General features: G+C 38.5%; 1 protein-coding gene across 1 annotated transcript in view; it reads right to left on the bottom strand.

Moving 5' to 3' along the window:
- The window catches only part of ROCK2 (Rho associated coiled-coil containing protein kinase 2), a 100,101-nt gene that overhangs the window by 35,170 nt on the left and 42,769 nt on the right, over positions 1-22,162 (bottom strand). Inside the window, exons 2-4 of the mRNA XM_066386085.1 lie at positions 16,420-16,501; positions 14,982-15,082; positions 1,986-2,123 (exon numbers count right to left, since the gene is read on the bottom strand). Of these exons, the coding sequence (XP_066242182.1) occupies positions 1,986-2,123; positions 14,982-15,082; positions 16,420-16,501 (321 nt within the window). The remainder of the gene's footprint in view (positions 1-1,985; positions 2,124-14,981; positions 15,083-16,419; positions 16,502-22,162) is intronic.

The following is a 22,162-nucleotide window of genomic DNA, read 5'->3' on the forward strand; positions in this document are numbered from 1 at the left end:
GTAAATTACCACATTATATGATTTGCTACAAAAATTTTAGTTTTACCTGCACATTACCAGAACTTCTATTCACCAGTTACAATAAAAAAATAAAGTAAGGATGAGGAGGGTTGAAGCTCAACATCACAAAAAAAGCAATAGTAAAAAGCTTTTAAATTATATCATCAATGTGGCTTTTTTTTTTACCTCCAATATGCCTTCCACAAGCAAGGTATCAAACTCCCAGATCATTTAAGCATTCTGAACATATGTTGGTATATAGCCAATCTTACCCATGACACTTGTCAAAAATGTTTGTAAAATTAGGTATTAGTATAAAAAACCTTTAGCAAAACAAAGCTAGTGATGTATATAATTGAAAAGAAGGTAAAATAGAACCAAAATTCCATACTTAAGAGTCAAATAGGCAGCTGAGTCAGGAACCCCAAGACTGTCTTACATTATAGGTAATACAATATATAAAGACTTTTCAAAATCTCTATTGCATAAAGTTGTTGGGGGTTTTTTGGCACGATAAGCTGATTATTGTTATTACATAAATCACAAGAAAGAATAGGCAGGAAATAATAGCATACTTTTAACCAAACCACCCAATTCTTTTTTTTTTTTTTTTAATTTTTAGATTTTATTAATTTTAAAGAGAGGAGACAGAGAGAGAGAGAGAGAGAAAGAAAGGAGGGAGAAGCAGAAAGCATCAACTCCCATATGTGCCTTGACCAGGGAAGCCTGGGGTTTTGAACCGGCGTCCTCAGTGTTCCAAGTTGATGCTTTTACCCACTGAGCCACCGCAGGTCAGGCAACCACCCAATTCTTTATGAAGGAATTAAAAAAGAAAATGTTGCAAATAATGCTAGCTTCCAGACACAAATATAAGTATTACACGTCATGTCTACATGACATATTATTTAAAATGTTAAATAAGTGTATCAAATCAGGTACAAATATTGATCGACTTACGACCTATGCAACTTACGACCATTCGACTTTACAGCCACAATCGCTAGCCACAACTGCTCCGTGTCTGGCAACTCAAGCGTTGCCCAGCTGGGCATACGACAGTGCGGACCAGCTTCCGGGAGCACTACCATCTCCGCGTGCACCATTTCAACTGTTATCCCAGACTCGGTACAGCAATTTGTGTTTTGTGTCTTGGATATTTTTCATCAAACCCCTCCCAAGATGTCTACCAAGAGGAAATTGTCTTTGCAAATATTAAACCAGTTGTACTGGTAATGCAGTGTTTTACTTAAACCTGACGAATGTAAAAATAAGAAACAAAATGGTGTAGAGATGATACAAATGGCATAAAATGAACAAAGAAAATTATGATATATAATAATGAAAGAAAATTATGATAAAATATGACTTAAAGATTTTTATAACATCATTTCACAGTACTGTACATATAGCCTACTCAACTTACAACCAAATTGTGTTACAACCAGTCTGTCGGAACCAATTGTGGTTTTAAGTCGAGCACTAGCTGTATTATTAAAAACAACTGCACCGTAGTAGAGCATCAGCCCAGCCTCTGGAAGTCCCGGGTTCGGTTACCAGTTAGGGCACACCAGAGAAGCGACCATCTGCTTCTCCACCCCTACCTCTTCTCTCTGTCTCTTTCTGTCTCTCCCCATCTCTCCCCCTCCCACAGCTATGGCTGGATTAGCTTGAGCGAGGCCTGGGGCACTGAGAATGGTTCCATGTCCTCACCTCAGGTGCTAAAAACTGGCTCCGGTTACAACAGAGCAGCGGCCCCAGATGGCAGAGCATCGCCCCTTAGTGGGCTTGCCGGGTGGAACCCGGTTGGGCGCATGCGGGAGTCTGTCTCTGCCTCCCCTCCTCTCACTATAAATAAATAAACAAACAAACAATCAAACTATCACTACATAAAGGAGATACAGGATATTTAGCACACAAAGTCAATGATTATGAATGAAAAGCCTTATAAGAGAGGGAAATAAACTTATAAAAGTTAGTATGTTTACCTGAACCACCCAGGGGCTGTTGGCAAAGGCCATAATATCTCTTTCTTCCCAGAAAAAAGCAGAATCTGATCTTTTTATCATTTCAAACTTACTAAGAAGCTTCATAGCATAAACCTTCTGTGATGCTTTATGACGAACCTGTTGATTTTTAAAACAAAAATTATTAATTTTTATTTTATGAATGGTGAACAGAGCATACTGCAATGCTATTATTAAAAGACTTTAGTTACAAAACAAAATGATCCTTAGCTAAGTAATCAAAAGCATAACACTTTTAATGAAACAGAGGAGAAAATTTTCAACAGCCTAAATACTTCATGAAACATACCATACCTTTAAATGCGAGGTTCAACAAATAACCCTTGCTTCATCTCAACAAAGCTGAACTCCGGAAGCTTCATTCCCTCATGTCAATTAAGCTAACTGAGTTGAAGAATTTAATATTGTTAAATGAGAAACTTAAAAAGATATGTACATGTATCCCTCACTATCTGAACATAAGAACCTAAAAAAAGTAGATATCAATGAACATTTGTAATTTTGTTACCCTTGTTTCCTCTAGACATCCCATTTAAGAGTTGTTTTTTTAAGGTAAAAACTATCAACAATATGGTTATTTGAATAATTCTTATCTTCTTCATTAGACTATAAATTCTGTAAGGGCAAGGACAGGATCTTGACCTTCATTCTCATCCGAGAAGATAACATAGCAAACTGACAGAGCCAATAATATTTAATGAATTATTACAATAATTACCATTTACTGGATAACTAATAATAACAGCTAACATCTATACCTGTGTATCTATTAGGACGTCCAAAACCAAGCTCCAAATCTGCACCATGAATTTACCCCTCCCTGCAGCCTTCTCCGTTTCAGCAAACGGCCTCTTTCTCCTCCCAGGGGACTCTAGCCCTCCCCTCCCCTCCCCTCCCCCCTCCCCCTCCCCTCCCCCCGCCTCCCCTCTTCCCTCTCCTCTCATACAGCTCACCAGACACAGCAGCAAACCACTGCAGTCTGACCCTCAGACAGCTTCCGAATCTGACCACTTCTAACCACCACACTACTATCCCCCCACCTGACGTCTTTCTTTCCACTTCCTGCAGTAGGGTTACCCGGTTCTCTTGCGGTTCCTCTCACCCACCAACAGTCTGGCCATCTCTCTAGAACAGGGGTCAGGAACCATTTTGGCTGAGAGAGCCATGAATGCCACACATTTTAAAATGTAATTCCGTGACAGCCATACAACGACCTGTGTACATTACACATTATCCAATAAACATTTGGTGTTGTCCTGAAGGACAGCTGTGATTGGCTCCAGCCACCCGCAACCATGAACATGAGCGGTAGGAAATGAATGGATTGTAATACATGAGAATGTTTTATATTTTTAACATTTTTTTCATTAAAGATTTTTCTGCGAGACAGATGCAGCCATCAAAAGAGCCACATCTGGCTCGCGAGCCATAGGTTCCCGACCCCTGCTCTAGAATAATATACATATATACCATTTCCTGTCACCCTCCTGTTTAAATACCCCCAACAGCTTCTAATCTCACATCTACATGGACTGTTCTCTCTGGCTGGAGTCATCTCTTGCAGCAGGACCCAGCCCCTCACTTCCTTCAAATCTCTGCTCCAATGTCACCGTCTCAGTGAGGTCGACTCCGATTGAGCTCCTGAAACTCTCTGCCCTCACCCTGCTTACCCTGCCCTCTGCTGCTCCGCTGCTCACACGGCCCTATTCCAGTCTCCTCCTCGCTTTGCTCCACTGCACTGATTACTATCTTACATCCTATGTTCTACTTATTATCTCTCAGCAGTAGAATTTAAACTCAATGAAGGCAAGGACTTCTGTCTTGTTCAATGCTTCATCACCAGTGTTTAACAGATCCTAATAGATATACAAGTATAAGATACTGTCTGGCACATAATAACCTTTCAATAAGTATTTGTTGAAAGAATGAATTTCCTGAGTGATGCTTACCATGTGCTAGGCATAGTGTGTTGTGATACATGTACTATCTTATTCAGTCTTCACAACAATCCCAATATGGCATTATTTCTCCTTGTTACAAATCAGAAATTTGAGGCACAGAGAAATTAAATAACTTGCTTGAATACTATACGGATAGTAAATAGAATCAAGATTTAAGGGTTCTGTGCATCCAGAATCCATGCCTATGCTACTTCCATATATGTACACCCAAAATTAGGGTGCCTTCCCCAGAACGGGGCCAAATTATAGCTGTTGAACCAGTATTCCAGACACTTAGTGCTCCTCTGCACTCAGAAGTACACCAATTTTTGTACAACAAATTATGTGGTCACACTAATGATGGTTGAAGGAAAGAAATAAGAGGTAACTGAGCTCATGATGACAGATTGGAGAGACCTAAATGATCTAGCTTACTCTCTTCTTCCCAGTGTGAATCTTGTGATCTTCTTCCCCTTGTTCATACTTCAGGCACACTTACCTTCTTCCATATCCTCTAATATACCTTTCCTGAGGATTTTTACTGGTACCTGGAAGGTACTAGAAAATCTATCACAGTCCCCTGACTTCACCTCTCCCACAAAGACGGGCTCCTTCTTCAATCAGCTGAAATATAAACTCCTCAAATGAATGACCACCCTATTGAAAGTAGGAATTTATTGTTCTAGATCCTAGAACTCTATTTGTTTTCTTCCTAGCAGATACCACACCTATAATTTTTTATGTTGTTTCCTTGTTTTGCCTGTCTCCCAGATTAGAACATAAATCAACAAAGGTAAAGCTTTTTCATGACTGTTATATTCTATAACTGGCCAAACTATAAATTTCTAGTTATAAGAAAGAAAATCAACAGGCAATATTTCTAGTAGCCTTCCATCAGGTACTGTCCACATACAGAATCAATACTTTTTTTATATTGATTAAAATAAAGCCAACCAAAGGAATTCTCATGTCCTCCCAGAAAATATATGGAAGAACCATCATACCTTACAGATCAGCTACTTTATAAAATGCAATAAAATATCAGAAAATCATACAATGCCGTACCTCTTTAGTAAAGAGCCCCCCCCCCCAATCCACATAAAAAATGTTATCTGTTGAATGGGCTTGAACAAATTCCTGACAGAAAAGACAGACAAGTCTTAGCATGAAACAGTAAATGCAAATGTTATCACTCAGAAATCTGCATATCTGGCTAGGTTAGAGTAACTAGTACCTGTTAACCCTCCTACTGTAAACAACCATCAAAATGACAAAACATGTGAACCAACTATTTACAGGTTTTGTCAAATAGGCAGCACAAGACCATGATCTCTGAGAGAAGAGAAACTCGTAAGTCAACACCATAATTGCCCAAACACTGTCTCAATCAGCAAGCGAGCGCCTAAACTAAGCTCAGGGTCCTGCTGAGTTGAGGAAGCTGAGATCAAGAGTTCCAGATAGATGAGACAGGTGGATTATGCTGAGCAGAAAACACAAAACTAAAGAGCTACGCAGAAGGAAATCCCCAAAAGTACCATGTGAGTCCTTGGCTAAGGGCTGAACTGTTACCAGAGAGTAGCTGCCACGGGGTTGATAACGGAACAGAGTCACTATAGTTTAAACAGCACTGGAGGGACATTAACTTTCCAGCCAAACAAGAGTGGAGAAACCATGCCAACTTTCTGGTCATCCAGTTAAGATGAGGAAAAAGAACCATGCTCTAAAGCAGGGGTCCCCAAACTTTTTACACAGGGGGCCAGTTCACTGTCCCTCAGGCCGTTGGAGGGCCGCCACATACAATGCTCCTCTCACTGACCACCAATGAAAGAGGTGCCCCTTCCGGAAGTGCAGCAGGGGGCTGGATAAATGGCCTCAGGGGGCCGCATGCGGCCCGCGGGCCGTAGTTTGGGGATGCCTGCTCTAAAGCAAGGCCTACCTCAGCACACCCTAACAAAGTCTAATAAATAATACTATGCCCTAAAAGTGCAAAAGGGAGCAGAACTGACAGATTCGGTCCTGCCAGTGAAAAGAACTTAGGAAACAGCGTGGTCTTTTCACACACCTACACTTACAAAGTGTGAAACTAAGCCTGCACAAGGTAAGGGTGGTCAGCAAGGAACAGGACAGCTTGTCAGAATGAAAATAAACATCATCAAAGAAAACCAATGAAATCCAGAGTCGCTATCACATATCAACAATAACCAGTACATAAATTTAAAAATTACTTGACAGGCAAAAAGGAAAATGTGATTCATCAATAAGGAAAAAAGCAATCAACAGAAAACCCCAACAGATGTTGGACTTAGCTAACAAATACTTTAAAATACCTCCTATACGCAAAGGGCCAAGTAAGTTATAATGAGGGTCAAAGATTACATCCATCTTCTATATTAAGTTATGAAACTGGTAACAATCCCCTTGGGTTTATATAGTGTTATGACATTTAAACAATGCTGAAAATAAATGCACTGGAGAGCAACATGAAAACACCTGTGGGGAAGAGGGGAAAGATCCTACTCTGAAAACTAGAAATAGCCGATTATATCCACAGCAGACAAACCAAGTTTTTAGTTGAATTAGCAAATTATTTCAAAGCAAATGCTCATTCCAGCACTACTGTTATATGGTGTTAAACAATGTTGTTAAAAAGAGGTTGCTGGTTGGACCTGGAGGTTATTACATTAAGTGAAATAAGCCAGGCAGAGAAAGACAAATACCATATGAACTCACATGTGGAATCTAATGAACACGGTGAACTGAGAAATGGAATAGAGGCAGAGGCGGGGTCACAGGGACCAGAGGGACAGCTGTCAGAGGGAAGGGGGATGAGAGGATGGGATCAGAAAAGATGAAGGGATTAGCCAAATCATACGTACATAACACATAGATACAGATAGCAGGAAAGTAAGTCCCATAGGGAAGGAGGAGGGGAAGGGAGGGTGATGGGGGCGCATGTTGTTGAGGGTGGAGGGTGTTATATTGAGTAGATTACCTGAATCGATGCTAACACAATAAATTAAAAAAAACTTTTTTAAAAGGTTGCTAAGGTATCTGTCTTCTATATTTAAGTCACTCTTCAAACCTTCACTTAATCTAAGAACAAATTAAATTTTGAATGTTTCCTAACTTAATTAGAAAAAGCAATCCCTATAACATTGAGTCAATCAATTAATTTATACTGTAATACTATTTATGCTTGACTCAGACCATAAAAGAGTTTTAAGAATTCTGTTGTAAAGCACAGCTATAAACAGAAACTAACAGATATTTGTCGGCTGGTAGAAAGTAGTTAAATATTTGTATGTTTAATCTTTTATAAATGAATTAACAAATAAAAACAAACCAAGAAGGAAAGGCCATTCATTAAAATAAACGAAAAGCTACACAACACAGGCATAATTTTCTAAACATGAGAAAAATGTTTATTGACTTTACTTTTGGTGATTTTTTATGCAAAAGTATTTCTTTTTCTGTGCTTCTATAGTACTTATAATAAACTAATATTATTAGTTGTGTACATGCCTGTTCCATAAACTGTTTTAGGAACAGAATACAAACTTTCATAAATGGGGATGCCTAGTGACTGGCATAATGCTGAATTGTCCAATTCAATAAATTCAACAAAATCATATTTTTATCTATATAAGATCTATAAGACTTTAATAAGTAAAGACTATTTTGGGTAAATGCTGCCTGAATTTAATATAAACTGTTGTGATAGGCTACCTAACTGGCTCAAAACACAAGAGTCAGGAACCACCAGCTTATTGTCTTTGACTTGATCTACGAAACAGACTTAAGGGGCAACCATTGTGTTCATGCCAGATGTCCGCCTTAGGCATACATTAGCACTAGTATTACAGAGGGCTCCCATAAAGCACTATTACTGTAGGAAAGCTGCTTTTGAAGATGTTCTTTCTGAATGATTCCATTATAATCTCCCTCAGGATCTCTGTACATTCCCCTTTGTTCTTTGGCTCCTTCTCTTCAACATGGATGGAGAAACAGTCAGATACAGTACTATTCACCATCATATTGTGCAGGGTACTGCTGACCAGCACGGAAGTAGATGTTAACAAACGGCAAAAGTCCTAGCATTTATGACTATGTGGCCAATTAACATCTCTGAAGTTCAGTGACTTCACCTACATCAGAATCTCATAGAAATGTTGCAAAGATAAAATAAGATAAAGAATACAATAACTTAGCACACAGAATTACTTAATGAAATGTTAGCTAACTCCACACCATCAACAAACAGAACTTAGTTCCCTCTCTTCTGAAGCTTTAAATGTGTTTGCCCAATGTCACTAGTCTATGAGCACCTGAAGAACAAACATTGCTCTTATTGCAATGTTTCTACTTGTTAGAGAAATGACTGTCTACTCAGTGGATGAATGTAAACACACAATATAATTGACACTATATATATACATACACACTGCTCACAAAAATTAGAGGATATTTTATCACTTCATAGTCATTTTGAAATATCCTCTAATTCTACTCACAAAAATTAGGGGATATTTTATAGCTTCATGTTCATTTTGAAATATCCCCTAATTTTTTTGAGCAGTATAAATAAGACCAAAAAAATAATAAGGGTGAAAATGAGTTAACAGTAGTTTCATCTCAGCTGATGGAATTCTGGGTGATTTTTATTTTCTAGTATTTGTTTATTTATATTTTCTACAACTAATAAATACTTCTTTTAAAATTTTTTTTAAGTAGATTGCCTGACCTGTGGTGGCGCAGTGGATAAAGCGTCGACCTGGAATGCTGAGGTCGCCAGTTCAAAAACCCTTGGCTTGCCCAGTCAAGGCACATATGGGAGTTGAAGCTTCCTTCTCCTCCTTTCTCTCCCTTCTCTCTTTCTCACTCTCTCTCTCTCTCTCTCTCTCTCTCCCTCTCCCCTCTCTAAAATGAATAAATAAAATATTTTAAAAATAAAAATAAATAAAAATTTTTTTAAGTAGATTAAACATTCTTAGTAGCTAGAGATATGCTTGAAAATCCTAAAATGGACCTAGATCTCCTGAAACATTTTTGGACAAAAATTTTTCAAAATCATTCTAAACAAATTGTCCCATTTGAGGCTTTCAAATGTATTTATTTTATTATTATTATTAGTAATAGTAGTAGTAAGTGAGAGATGAGAGGCAGGGAGGCAGAGAGACAGACTCCTGTACACACCCTGACCAGTAGTAGTAGTAGTAGTAGTAGTAGTAGTAGTAGTAGTAGTAAGTGAGAGATGAGAAGGCAGGGAGGCAGACAGACAGACTCCTGCATCCGCCCTGACCAGGATCCACCTGGCAAGCCCCCTACAGAGCGACGCTCTGCCCATCTCGGGCTGCTACTCTGTTGCTCAGCAACTGAGCCATTTCAATGCCTGAGGCGAGGCCATGGGGCCATCCTCAGTGCCCGGGGCCAAATTGCTCAAACCATCAGTCATGGCTGAGGGAGGGGAAGGGGGAGAGGGGGAGCAAAAGAGAGAGGAGGGGAGAGAGAGAGAAGAAGGAAGGAGAGGGGTGGAGAAGCAGATGGGCGCTTCTATGTGCCCTGACTAGGAATTGAACCTGGGACTTATACACGCCAGGCCAATACTCTACCACTGAGCCAACCAGCCAGGGCTCAAATTTATTTCTAATATCAAAATAATAGATAATTTTTATAGGAAGGTCCAATGCATTATCTGACAGACCTGGAGCCGTTAGTTGTATAGCTAAAATTTCCACTAAAGATACAAGAAAATAGCGCCCTCACATTTTCTGTCTGGTCTGGCTGCGGCAGCCAAGTCTGAATGAGGGAACAGAGGAATTACAAACACGTGGAGGCAGTGACATAATCTTTGCAACTCAGAAATAACCTTGTAAACAGCAAAGAGCCTGTTTTAGTCCAAAAAAGTAATAAAAAGTTTAAGTTTACATGACAAATATTAGAAAATAATTTCCCATACATTCTTGCCTACTAGTTGATTCCAATTTAAAAGCTTAGTTTAAAACCATTTAAATTAAAAGCAAGTGAGTGAGAGAGAGAAAAAAAGAAAACAAGGCCCTCAGGGAGCACCTGCCCCAGGGGTCAGGAAGGACTCCTGTCCCTTCCCTGGACTTCCACTCCAGTAGAAACGTTCTACATCACAGATACTAGCCGGCTGGACACACACACACCGAGCGACTAAAACCCGCCTCGGAAGCGGGCCTATGCTGTCCACACCGCGGTGTCCGACCGGCGGCTGAGGAGAGGTCACACTCAGATACGGGTAGAACGGACAGTAAAAGGAATCAGAAAAGTTCTTATTGTTTAAAATGAGCACTGAGAGAGTGCAGCAACATGACTGAAGAAACGGACAGGTAAACAAAGGGCCGCAGCCTGCTCAGGACGAGTAGCATGGCGGAGAATAAAGGGAGAAACGGGGAAGGCCAGGATGAAGACCCTGGCTTCACTGAGTGGGCGAAGGCCAGGAAACACAGAGGAGAGGGACAAAGAATACATTTCAGACGGACCTATTGGGCAGCAGTCTACAGTGGGCAGAGCGGACCTCTACTTCCCATTCTTTATATGTCTCAATAGAGAGAGGACAGGAAATAGAGAAAACAGAATGAAACAAGACAAGCATGTTTTTAAAAAAAGCCCCCCAGTTGATTCTACTATACAGGAGATGGGGATGGAGTGGTGACCAAAAATACAAGGCTATGAATGGAGCACAGGGAAAGTCTGCCAACTAGTCACGTGGGTCCCGCAGAGCTTGGATAGCGTGCATCTGCAGATAATTTCCTAAGTGCTGTCTTGATATTTTCTCCATCAGCACTCCTAACCTACAATCAAGAGTACCATGGTGAAACACTGTTGGCAGAAGTGGAAAACAAAGCTGAACCCCACGTACACGCTCACACCTGACCAGGAATGAAAAGAAATCTTGGATCAAGGTGGTGGCAATGAATACCAGAAAGAAGAGAGATTGAAAAAATATCAGAAGCAGAACTTACTAAAAAAATTAAGTATAAGAAATAAGAAAAAAATATTTTTAAATGATTCCTAATTTTTTATTTGAGCAACTAGGTTGACACTAGAACCATTTATCAAGAAGGGAAAATAGGAGGAGGGACAGATTGCTGGAGGAAGAGCAAGGTTAGGAGAGAATCTAGCCTCCTAATTTCACATGGTTCAGGTAGCTATGACACATCTTAATGGAGATGTCAAATAAGCTGCTGTAGATATGAGTGGAAGAGAAAAGTAGAAAGTTCTGAGCAGTAGTTATAAAGTTGAGCCTTGACATTATACAATTGTATTTAAAGTCACCGGAATGCATGAGTTCACCGGGAGAGAATGCAGATCAAAGAAACAAGAGTCTAGCCCAGAGGTCAGGAACCCATGGCTTGTGAGCCAGATGTGGCTCTTTTGATGGCTGCATCTGACTCACAGACAAATCTTTAATAAAAAAATAATAATAATGTTAAAAATATAAAACATTCTCATGTATTACAATCCATTCACCTCCTACCGCTCATGTTCATGGTTGCGGGTGGCTGGAGCCAATCACAGCTGTCCTCTAGGACAACACCATATTTTTACTAAATAATGCGTAATGTACATGGTTGTTGTATGGCTCTCATGGAATTACATTTTAAAATATGTGGCGTTCATGGCTCTCTCAGTCAAAAAGGTTCCCGACCCCTGGTCTAGCCTTTGGGAACTACAGCAGGCCTCGAATAATGTTGTTTAGTTCAACACTGCTTTGTCACAATGTTACTGAGAAAAAGAAAATTGATTCCTGGCCCGGGCTACTACTGTCTATGTGGCATCTGCACGTTCTCCCCATGTCTCTGTATGTTTTCTCTTGGTACCCCGGCTTCCTACCAATCCCCAAGGTGTGCGCATTAGGTGCATTAGCATGCTGAGTGCATTAGAGAGACTACTGTGCAGACTCATTACTAAGTGGGAGGGTGGGAGGGTGGGAGTGTGGGAGCACGCCCTACAAGGAAACAGGGTCCTGTCCGGGTTGGTTCCCACCCTGTGCCCCGAGATGCCAGGTTAGGCTCTGGCCACCCTCAACTCAGAAATGTAGTAAGTGGATTGAAAAATAAATCATATTACTTACTTTCATTAATTTTTCTTAAATGTATTCACATTTATTTCAATGTTTAATATTGAAAGTGTTTTGGGTCTTTATTTAGAAGTTTGGTAATGCTTTTTGAGTCTTTTTTTTTTTTTTTTTTTTTTTTTTTTTCATTTTTCTGAAGCTGGAAACAGGGAGAGACAGTCAGACAGACTCCCGCATGCGCCCGACCGGGATCCACCCGGCACGCCCACCAGGGGCGGTGCTCTGCCCCCCAGGGGGCGATGCTCTGCCCATCCTGGGCGTCGCCATATTGCGACCAGAGCCACTCTAGCGCCTGAGGCAGAGGCCACAGAGCCATGCCCAGCGCCCGGGCCATCTTTGCTCCAATGGAGCCTTGGCTGCGGGAGGGGAAGAGAGAGACAGAGAGGAAAGCGCGGCGGAGGGGTGGAGAAGCAAATGGGCGCTTCTCCTATGTGCCCTGGCCGGGAATCGAACCCGGGTCCTCCGCACGCTAGGCCGCCGCTCTACCGCTGAGCCAACCGGCCAGGGCGGTAATGCTTTTGTGACCACAAATATGGAACTTAACTCAATTTTTATATCAATTAGCCTATAGTAAAATTGGTTTTATTATAGTATAAAATGTTGCTTAAAGTCGCAGCTTCTAATATTCTATGAGTGAAGTTAAGTGACTTCTACAATAAATAGTTAGAAGTCAGGTGAAGAATGAATCACTAAGGAAAAAGAAGAAAAAGCCAGGGACATAGGAAAAAGTGGTATTTCAAGAAAAAAGAGCTTGACCAGACAGTGGCGCAGTGGATACAGCATCAGACTGGGATGCAGAAGGACCCAGGTTCTAGACCCCGAGGTCAACAGCTTGAGCGTGGGTTCATCTGGCTTGAGCAAAAAGCTCACCAGCTTGGACCCAGGTCACTGGCTCCAGCAAAGGGTTACTTGGTCTGCTGAAGGCCCACGGTCAAGGCACATATGAGAAAGCAATCAATGAACAACTAAGGTGTTGCAACAAGAAACTGATGATTGATGCTTCTCATCTCTCTTCGTTCCTGTCTGTCTATCCCTATCTATCCCTCTCTCTCTGCCCCTGTAAAAAAAAAAAAGAAGAAGAAGAAGAACCGAATACTGGTAAGAGCCTGAGTAAGAAGAAAGTGAAACACCAACAGCCAATAAAATTATACACAAAGTCTGTCTTTATTGGCACAGAAAATGGTCATGCCTACACAGTAAAGGGAATGGATGCTAGACCTCTGCCGAGTTTCAAACCTCAGTTCAGTCACTTAGTAACTATATGAACTTTGGCAGGTTACTTATTCTATCTACCTGAATCTCCTCATCCACAAAATGGGCATAATAGTGATAATATCTCTCTAGAGAGACTACTGTGAAGACTCATTACTAAGTTGCTTAGAAGCCTTCCTGGCATGTTGTAACTGCTATAAAAATGTGTGCTACTATTCATTGTTACAGAAAAAACACAAGTTACAAAACCATGTATATAATATGATCTGGCAATATATATAGATATATAAAATATAACACACATATATTACAGGTAAATTTAGAAACAGAAAAGTTGGAAAGTTACACATCAAAGCAATAAAAGTATATGGCTCACAAAAAGTAGAGGATATTTCAAAATGAATATGAAGCAATAAAATATCCTCTACTTTTTGTGAGCAGTGTATATAGTAAGACAGTCCAAATTTTATGTATTATTCTTTACCAAATCACCAATAACTCTTGCCTTGTTTACACAAGGAAAACTGTTCTTTAATCCATATCACTGTTAAGCAATCTAGTCCATGGGTTCTTCACATTCAAGTACAGGTCATCACTCTGGTTAAATCTCACTTCTGTCTGACCTATAGTCTTCCCAACGGATACTTCTGCATTTGGGCTCATCATCTAACACCATCCTTATACTCAAGTTTTAACTCATTTGCAAAATTATTTAACATTCCACTGCCACCTCTACAAAATTTATTAATAAAATGTTTAATGAAAGGAGAGCACCCTAGAACCTGTCCCTGGGGATCTCTGTCCAAGGTACTATTCATGCCTTCATCAGCCTCATTAGACTACAGCTATTAAACTAGGTATAAAGCTGCCTACCCATATGCTTATTCACTGACATTTCTCCAAAACATCTTCATGTATGTGAGAATTTTTCAAATCTACTGTAGATATATATTAAACCTATTGCAACATCTTGATCTACAAGTTCAACAAACCTAACAAAGAAAGGGAAGAAAAAGACAAGAGTCAGTCTGCCATGTGCTGCTCCTAGAGAAACCTGAGCTGGCACACAGTAATCACTGCTTTTCTCGGTGCCCAGTCAGGAGCAGTAAAACACCGTTAAGTGAAACACAGAATCTGACTCTGTAACTCAACTGTAAGGACACAAACAGAGGAGCTTCATATTCAGATGATGGCAACAGGAATATCATTACAGTACCCCATTTAACACTACAAAAGAAATATTTATTGCCAGCATTTACAATATTTCTAAGTAGGTACCTATAAAGACAAATTTCATATTTACTGTCAGTTATTAAAGTGTCTTTGTTGGGTTTCCTAGATTATATAAATAAATCTCAGTTAATTAAGCAGAAATGTTATTAAGGTTGATGCTAAATACAACACAGTAGTCCTGGGGGAGTATTAACTAGGCAGATCACGTGTGACGTCAAGCTGGTCTTATAAATCTCACTGGTTCAGAGCTAGTAAGAGGCCTGGTGTTCACAGTACAATCGCCTCCTTTTATAGGTGAACACACTGAGGCTCTCACAGATGAAATGACTTGACTAACCTCAGAAAGCTAACTCTGACATGGCTGGACATGGGAATTAGATCTACTTCAGGGCTACTGATAATGTTTCACAAAACTATGTCATCAAAAAAATAATAATAATAATTAAAAGAACCATACAAATATTTTCTTACCAACTGGACTTCGCCAAAAGCACCTCTTCCAATAACTTTTACAACATCGTAGTCTTCTGCCTTCATCTGTAGACCTCTGATTTTTTTCACAATTTTCTCATCTACAATAAAAAAATCACATTTGTAATAATCATATTTATAAACAATATTTTTAAATAACCACCATATTTTAAACAAATTTTTATTTCAAGAAACTGGGCTTAGTTTTCAGCTAAATTGGTCAGTTTTTAAATGCTGCTATTTAAAAGTCTAAGAATCAGTCTGACCAGGTGGTGGCGCAGTGGATAGAGCATCAGACTGGGATGCAGAGGACCCAGGTTCGAGACCCCGAGGTCGCCTGCTTGAGCGCGGGCTCAACTGGTTTGAGCAAAAGCCCACCAAAGGGTTACTCGGTCTGCTGAAGGCCCGCGGTCAAGGCACATATGAGAAAGCAATCAATGAACAGCTAAGGTGTTGCAACGCGCAATGAAAAACTAATGATTGATGCTTCTCATCTCTCTCCGTTCCTGTCTGTCCCTGTCTATCCCTCTCTCTGACTCACTCTCTGTCTCTGTAAAAAATAAATAAATAAAATTTTAAAAAAGTCTAAGAATCATATTAATTTTATGTCAAATAATGAAAATGCACACATAAACAAACACTACTGACTACCAAAATGGGGCAGCTACGCTCTTCTGTTTCTGACTCTGTTGCTTGGCAAATTAGACAACAGCTGAACAGTGATGACCCAGCAACCCTGAGTGCACTCTAAGTCAGGAAGAAAGCTGCTATAAAATTACTTGCAGAGCTAATCTTAGTAATGAATTCTGGTAGCCTCCTTCATTAGTAACCACCTATTGTAGATATGATAACTAAAGACAAGATTGTTGAATTAGGAAAATAGCCCAGTCTCTGATAATTCCAAATTAAAGAGCTTACTGTATTGATGTAAAGTATATATTGGTTATTTTAAGAATTTCTTATTCTTAGACTTCAACTTCATTTACACCTTCACGGCAACATCAGTAGCAGCAAATACTGGGTTAGCACATATATGGCAATGATTGTTTTTACATTATCTTGCATTAACTAGACTGAAATGTCTATATTTATACACACATAAAGCTTATTAAATCTTCTGGATAATGTAAACGTAAGTCTTAGAGTTGTTAATATTAATTTAAAACTTCTCTTGGAACTTCCATAAATAATCTGTCCTGAAACCACTAGTCTTAATAATTTATACAAAATCTTGAACTTACCTACTTCATATACAATTGGTTCTGCAGTTTTGTTTTGAAAATAAATAATATTAATATTTAAATAAATCAAGTGGCAAGCTAAAAATTACTTAAGGTTAGTAAGTTAGTAAGTTTATGAACTTTAATAATATCAATCAATCATAAACCTCACATCAAAGGATAGTTATGGGATCAAATATGAAGTTTAACATACTTACATCTATTTAAGAAATTATCTATATTCTTGTTTTTCCTCAGAGCAGGAAAATCCAAATCAAGAACCAAGGAATTTAAGCCATCCTATTTAACAAAATATAAAAAGAGGAAAAGAAAGTTGTTACAATGTCTAAGCATTCAAAAAAAAAGATCTCTACAGTTTATCATATGTTGTTCTTGCTAAATGTCAATCAACTTTGCTCTGAAATTGCCCAGTGGCTCAATATCCAACACCTTTGACTAATTTCCTAACACTATCAGAGAATATTAGAATGGACTCTATCATGTTTTTCTTTGTTCTTTTAGCCAACAGAAATAGTCACCTTAAAATAAGCATCCACCATATTTTTGTTGGTTAGATGTCTTTTCTCTCTTCAAAAGTCCAGTAAAATTTCACTACGCTCTTGACTTCAAGAAATACACCCAGACTAACAAAGTTGCCATTTATTCAACAATCGTTAATTTTCTACATAGTACAAAGAATAGAAAACCCAAAAATAAATAAAACACTATCCCTACCTGCAGGGAACTCAGCCTCAAAACTAAATTTCCCCTTAAAACATGAACACAGGATGATACATTTAAGATTTCTGTTTGCTTTTTTAAGTTTTCTGTATTTTTCAGACTTTCTATAAGAATGCATTAAATTTATAATCAAAATAGAAAAAAGTACATACATATAATTTGGTAGGGGTGAAAAATACTAAGAAACAAAGTAAGTCTCAAATTACTCAGTGGATATGCTTGTTTAGGAAAAGATATTTCCAAAACACTATCATATATATTATCTCATCACTAAGTAACTGAAGAGGGAAGATATACTAATTTTAAAATATACTCATTTTACAAATAAACTAAAGCTTTGATTAATTGATTTAGACTTGCTAAATTATCCTGGTCATGCTATTAGGAAATGACTAGCAGGATACTACCTATATCTTAGAAGTCCAATACACTTAATTCATTGCCCTATCCTCAAATGACCAGGATAACATGAAGGTAAGCTTGGAAGGGGAAAGGAAGCTGGGGAGGATTGCAGAAAACAAAACAGCCATAAACAGACCTTTGGGGAGCTGGGAAGGGGGAAACATGGGGGAAATTACTTGCAAAACTTAGAAGGGTAACTTGAGTTTTTAAGTTAATAATTCTAGAAGAACTGCACATACTATATTTTACCACTCAGTTATACTTCATATTTTAATTTTTTCATTCTTTAAAAAATGTCAGTACTTTATGAAAACATTCTTTAATAACAACTGCAGAAGTGCTAAGGGTAAACTAAAAACATTTCAATTGCAATTAAAATGATTTATAGGCCCTGGCCAGTTGGCTCAGTGGTAGAGCATCGGCCTGGTGTGCAGGAGTCCCGGGTTCGATTCCCAGCCTGGGAACACAGGAGAAGCACCCATCTGCTTTTCCACCCCTCCCCCTCTCCTTCCTCTCTGTCTCTCTCTTCTCCTCCCGCAGCCAAGGCTCCATTGGAACAAAGCTGGCCCCAGCGCTGAGGATGGCTCTATGGCCTCTGTCTCAGGCACTGGAATGGCTCTGGTTGCAACGGAGCAACACCCCAGATGGGCAGAGCATCGCCCCCTGGTGGGCGTGCTGGGTGGATCCCGGTCGGGCGCATGCGGGAGTCTGACTGCCTCCCCGTTTCCAACTTCAGAAAAATACAAAAAAAAAAGATTTATACATCACTGATATCATTAATATAGACACATAAAACAATCTATAGTCTTTTTAACTGAAAAGAAAAAAAAATAGATTAAAAATAACAAATATCCAACTTCCAGCCAAGCTGAGATTGTTAAATTCACTTTGAGACACCCCCTTCCCTTCCCTCCAAATCCACAACTCCCCTCTGCAGGACAGATGAACTGCTTTTCAAAGACTCCAGTATTTTATCATACTAGGCTGGTTATTTATTTATTCATTTATTGAGAGATAGGGTAATAGGAAGGGAGAAAGAGAGGAAGAGAGTAGAGAAGCATCAACTCGTAGTTGCTCCATTTGAGTTGTTCACTGATTTCTTCTCCTTCGTGCCTTGACTAAGGAATTCAGGACAGCAACCTTAGGCTCAAAGCCAGCGAACTTTGGGTTCAAGCAGTGACCTTGGGATCACGTTGATAATCTTATGCTCAAGCCAGCGACCTCGGGGTTTCAAACCTGGAACCTCAGAATTCCAGCTCAATGCTCTATCCACTTAGCTACCACTGGTCAGGCTGTATTTTTACTTTGAAAACAACACAAAACAAACAAACAAACAAACAAAAGAAAACCTCCTTTAAGAAGTTGCTGTAAAGTTCACATTCATAGACCCTAAATAATACCTAACCTTCAACTTAAGCATGAATTATGCAGTATCTTATACTTTGTAGTTTACCAAAAACTGTAACTGTTTATACAGGTCAATGCAGTATTTACTATTAATAATAAACACCTTTCTTGACTACTTTGTGTCATGTGCTGTGCAAACCATTCTACGTGCAGCCAACATCTAAATCCCCACAATAATGTGTAAGTCAGGTGCCCACATCATCAGACCACATCAGCAGGCACAGAAATTGATGTAGAGAGAGAGTAGAACACTTGCCAAGCCAACAGTTTATAAGTGACAGAATTTGGATTTTATATGTTTATACTTTAAAGTTATTTCTCTAATAGAATACTGCACATCCAGGTTTTAAAGTTAAGACAAATAGAAAATTATTTCTGTGTATCTGGCTGTATACAGGTAAGTGACCAGAAAATGTTATTTAAATAAATCTGGAATACATTTCTTATTATTACAAATACAAAATTAAAAATAGTGGGTCCCAACAAATGCATCGTTAACAAAGACAAATTTTTAAGCCATCATATATATATATATATATATATATATATATATATAGTATATATAGAGAGCGAGAATAGCTTCTTAATCTTAAGCATATTTCATTTTTTATACACTTTCTAATTTACCTGAAAAAACTGAAGTCACATTAATTTATCTGCTATATTTATCAAATCAGTTGCATATAAACCTTTAGCTATCTATATCTATAGTAAGATCAGCTGTTAAAACTCCCTACAGCCTCAAAACAATGACAGGTGGTAAATTAATCAAGTAACAGGTATCTAATGGAGTAGCATTCATATTTTGGACTAACATCTAAAGGAATAATTACATCAAAAATTTGCTTAAAACCTGAACCCTGAATTGTGGGGGAAAGGAACCCTCCTTAAATATGGAATACAGTTCACACACTGATCTTAAGCATTCCTAAGGTGTCTGTGTACTAGAGCAGGCTCCTGATTTCTAGAGCCTTAATTTGGAGAACAAATATAATAGCCTATAAAATCCTTCTGGTAAGTTGTTATCTCTTATAAGATTATGTATATAGTCAAGCAAAGAGAGGTAACAGGAGAAAGATTTTGAAATTCCCTGCTGCCTCTGGTTCCAATATGGCTCAGCAGGGGCAAGACAGGATTGTTCCTTATTTCCCCATTTGCGTCTCATACACCAACATGGTTCCTGCTTTCATTTAAAATCTTGATTTTCACACTTTGTTCATGGGTTTTTGCATTTTGATAAAATATTAACCTTAATTGTGGTGTTTTAGGCACCTTCCCCTTAAGTTTTGTGCCCATGGTAAGTACCTTACAGGCTTCACCCCAACCCCAGCTCTGGTCATAAGAAGAGATTGAAATCTCTACAATAAGGAGTCATTAAATATAGTGCATTTCAGCAACTTTCAACCTTCTTCATTCATCACACATATAACTACTAAAATTTTGCAGCACACCAAGATATATACTATATTTTGATTCATTCACACGGACAGCTATTGTTGTGTTGGCTGTTATTTTTTGACAGTCTAAGAGAAAATAGGTCAGTGCCCCTGACTCAACAGTCCAGGGTTGCATGCTTTAAAAATTCTTGTGGGCCCACTGGTGGGTCTCTTAAGGCATACCGGTTAAATTTTAATAGTGTATTTTAATTTTAAAAGAATATGATCTGATTAATGCTCCAGAAGGAGAATGACCAGAGAACTAAGTGTCAAGTCGGCAACGGGACTCACAGGGACGGCGCTGCTGTGACGATGACACAACAGCTGCTGCTGACAGAGTGCTCGGATACCAGAAACTGGGCCAAACACTTTACAGGACATTTAATTTTCATTAAAGTAATCATTTAATTCATTTGATTTCTCAAGCAGGATGTAGAAGAGATGTTATCATTTTTTAATTGAAAAAATTAAGTTTGGAGAACTTCATTTCCAGAATTGCAGAGCTAGGGCTAGCAAGGTTGGGCCCACTGCTGCTTCAACTGCTATTATTTTTAATACTTTCAGTAGCTTCTAATTTTTTTTTCCTAAGAATATTAAGTCAATGGGAAGAGATGAATCAAAGTGCTATTCATAATGCAGTATTGTTGTTTAGAAACACTTGAACCAAATTAAGATCAAATTACATTTGTTTACTAGACTTTGGCTTATAAATCAACAATTGTATCTTTACCTCTAAAAACAAAGTTTTCCTCCTCAAGGAATATATAATATTTTATTACTCCCTACAGAATAAAATAAAAAGTCAGCAACTTAGACAACACCCCACTATAAACTGTCAGAAGAATTAATACAGCATTTGTATAACCTTGTTTTTGATTTAACACTGGTATTCAGCTGAAAAACTACTTCAGATAAATTAGGCTTGCTCTTCCAGTACTGATTGTAAACAAATCAGACTTTTAAAATGTGTTTTCCATATTTTTAACTCACAAATTAATTGTCATACATAAACATTGGGGTAAAAAACCTTCCTCATTTAGGATATAACAAATATATACAAGGAAAATACCAAAAAAAAAAATGCTAGATTTATTATTTTCCTATCCTGAACTAATAGTACAAATAAAAGCAAATTAGTAAAATTATATGGCTCAGTATTTTGATATATAATAATAATATAGTTCACCAGCATCTTCTCTTTAAACCAAGTGGTTCAACAGCGATATCTAAGTACACTGGTGGCAAGGTCTGTCTGTCCTGTGCTCCACCAGAGAGGCACTCCTGGGGAGACTGGCTTACTTAAAAGGAACCTAAAAGCAGAATAACCTACACTTTATGGACATTTTGGAACCGAAGGGAGTGAAACAAAAAAGAACTGGCTTTTATTGCAAAGTCTATTTAGTAACTAAGGATCTTGGAGATGAGGAGACCAACAACACAAAGCAACATTTACATCTCTGTGTCTGGGGGTGGGAGGAAGAAGCCACTTTAACAATAGAGCTATTCCAGCATTTTTTAATTTTTGAAAATAAAACAAACAGATAAACAAACTTTGTTTACTAGTGCTTTGTTTACAGAAGGTAAAACAAGTTGGTTCTACTGCCACTCAATGACAAAAAAAAAAACACTCTTCCAAACCTGTTTCCAGTCAACTGATCAGTTAACTAAACCAATAGAACCTTCTCTTTCATTTTATAACTAGAAGTCTGCCCATGTGGTTTCCACCCACCAAGACCCTAAATATAGAAAATCATCTTTCCACAAGTTGTGAGTTAAACTTCAGCTTTATCTCCAGAGTCCCTGTATATAAGATCAATCACTCAATAAATGTTCGTTAATATTATCTCCTTTATTTTCAATGTTACCTAAATATAAACTTTGCATTTAGGGATTAAGTGATTAAAGACATGCAGAGTTTAAAGGTGTTTCAAGTTGACTTCAACACCCAAACCCATCAGTACACCTTTGATACTAA

Source organism: Saccopteryx leptura, chromosome 5 (genome assembly GCF_036850995.1).
Source record: "Saccopteryx leptura isolate mSacLep1 chromosome 5, mSacLep1_pri_phased_curated, whole genome shotgun sequence".
Taxonomy (NCBI): domain Eukaryota; kingdom Metazoa; phylum Chordata; class Mammalia; order Chiroptera; family Emballonuridae; genus Saccopteryx; species Saccopteryx leptura.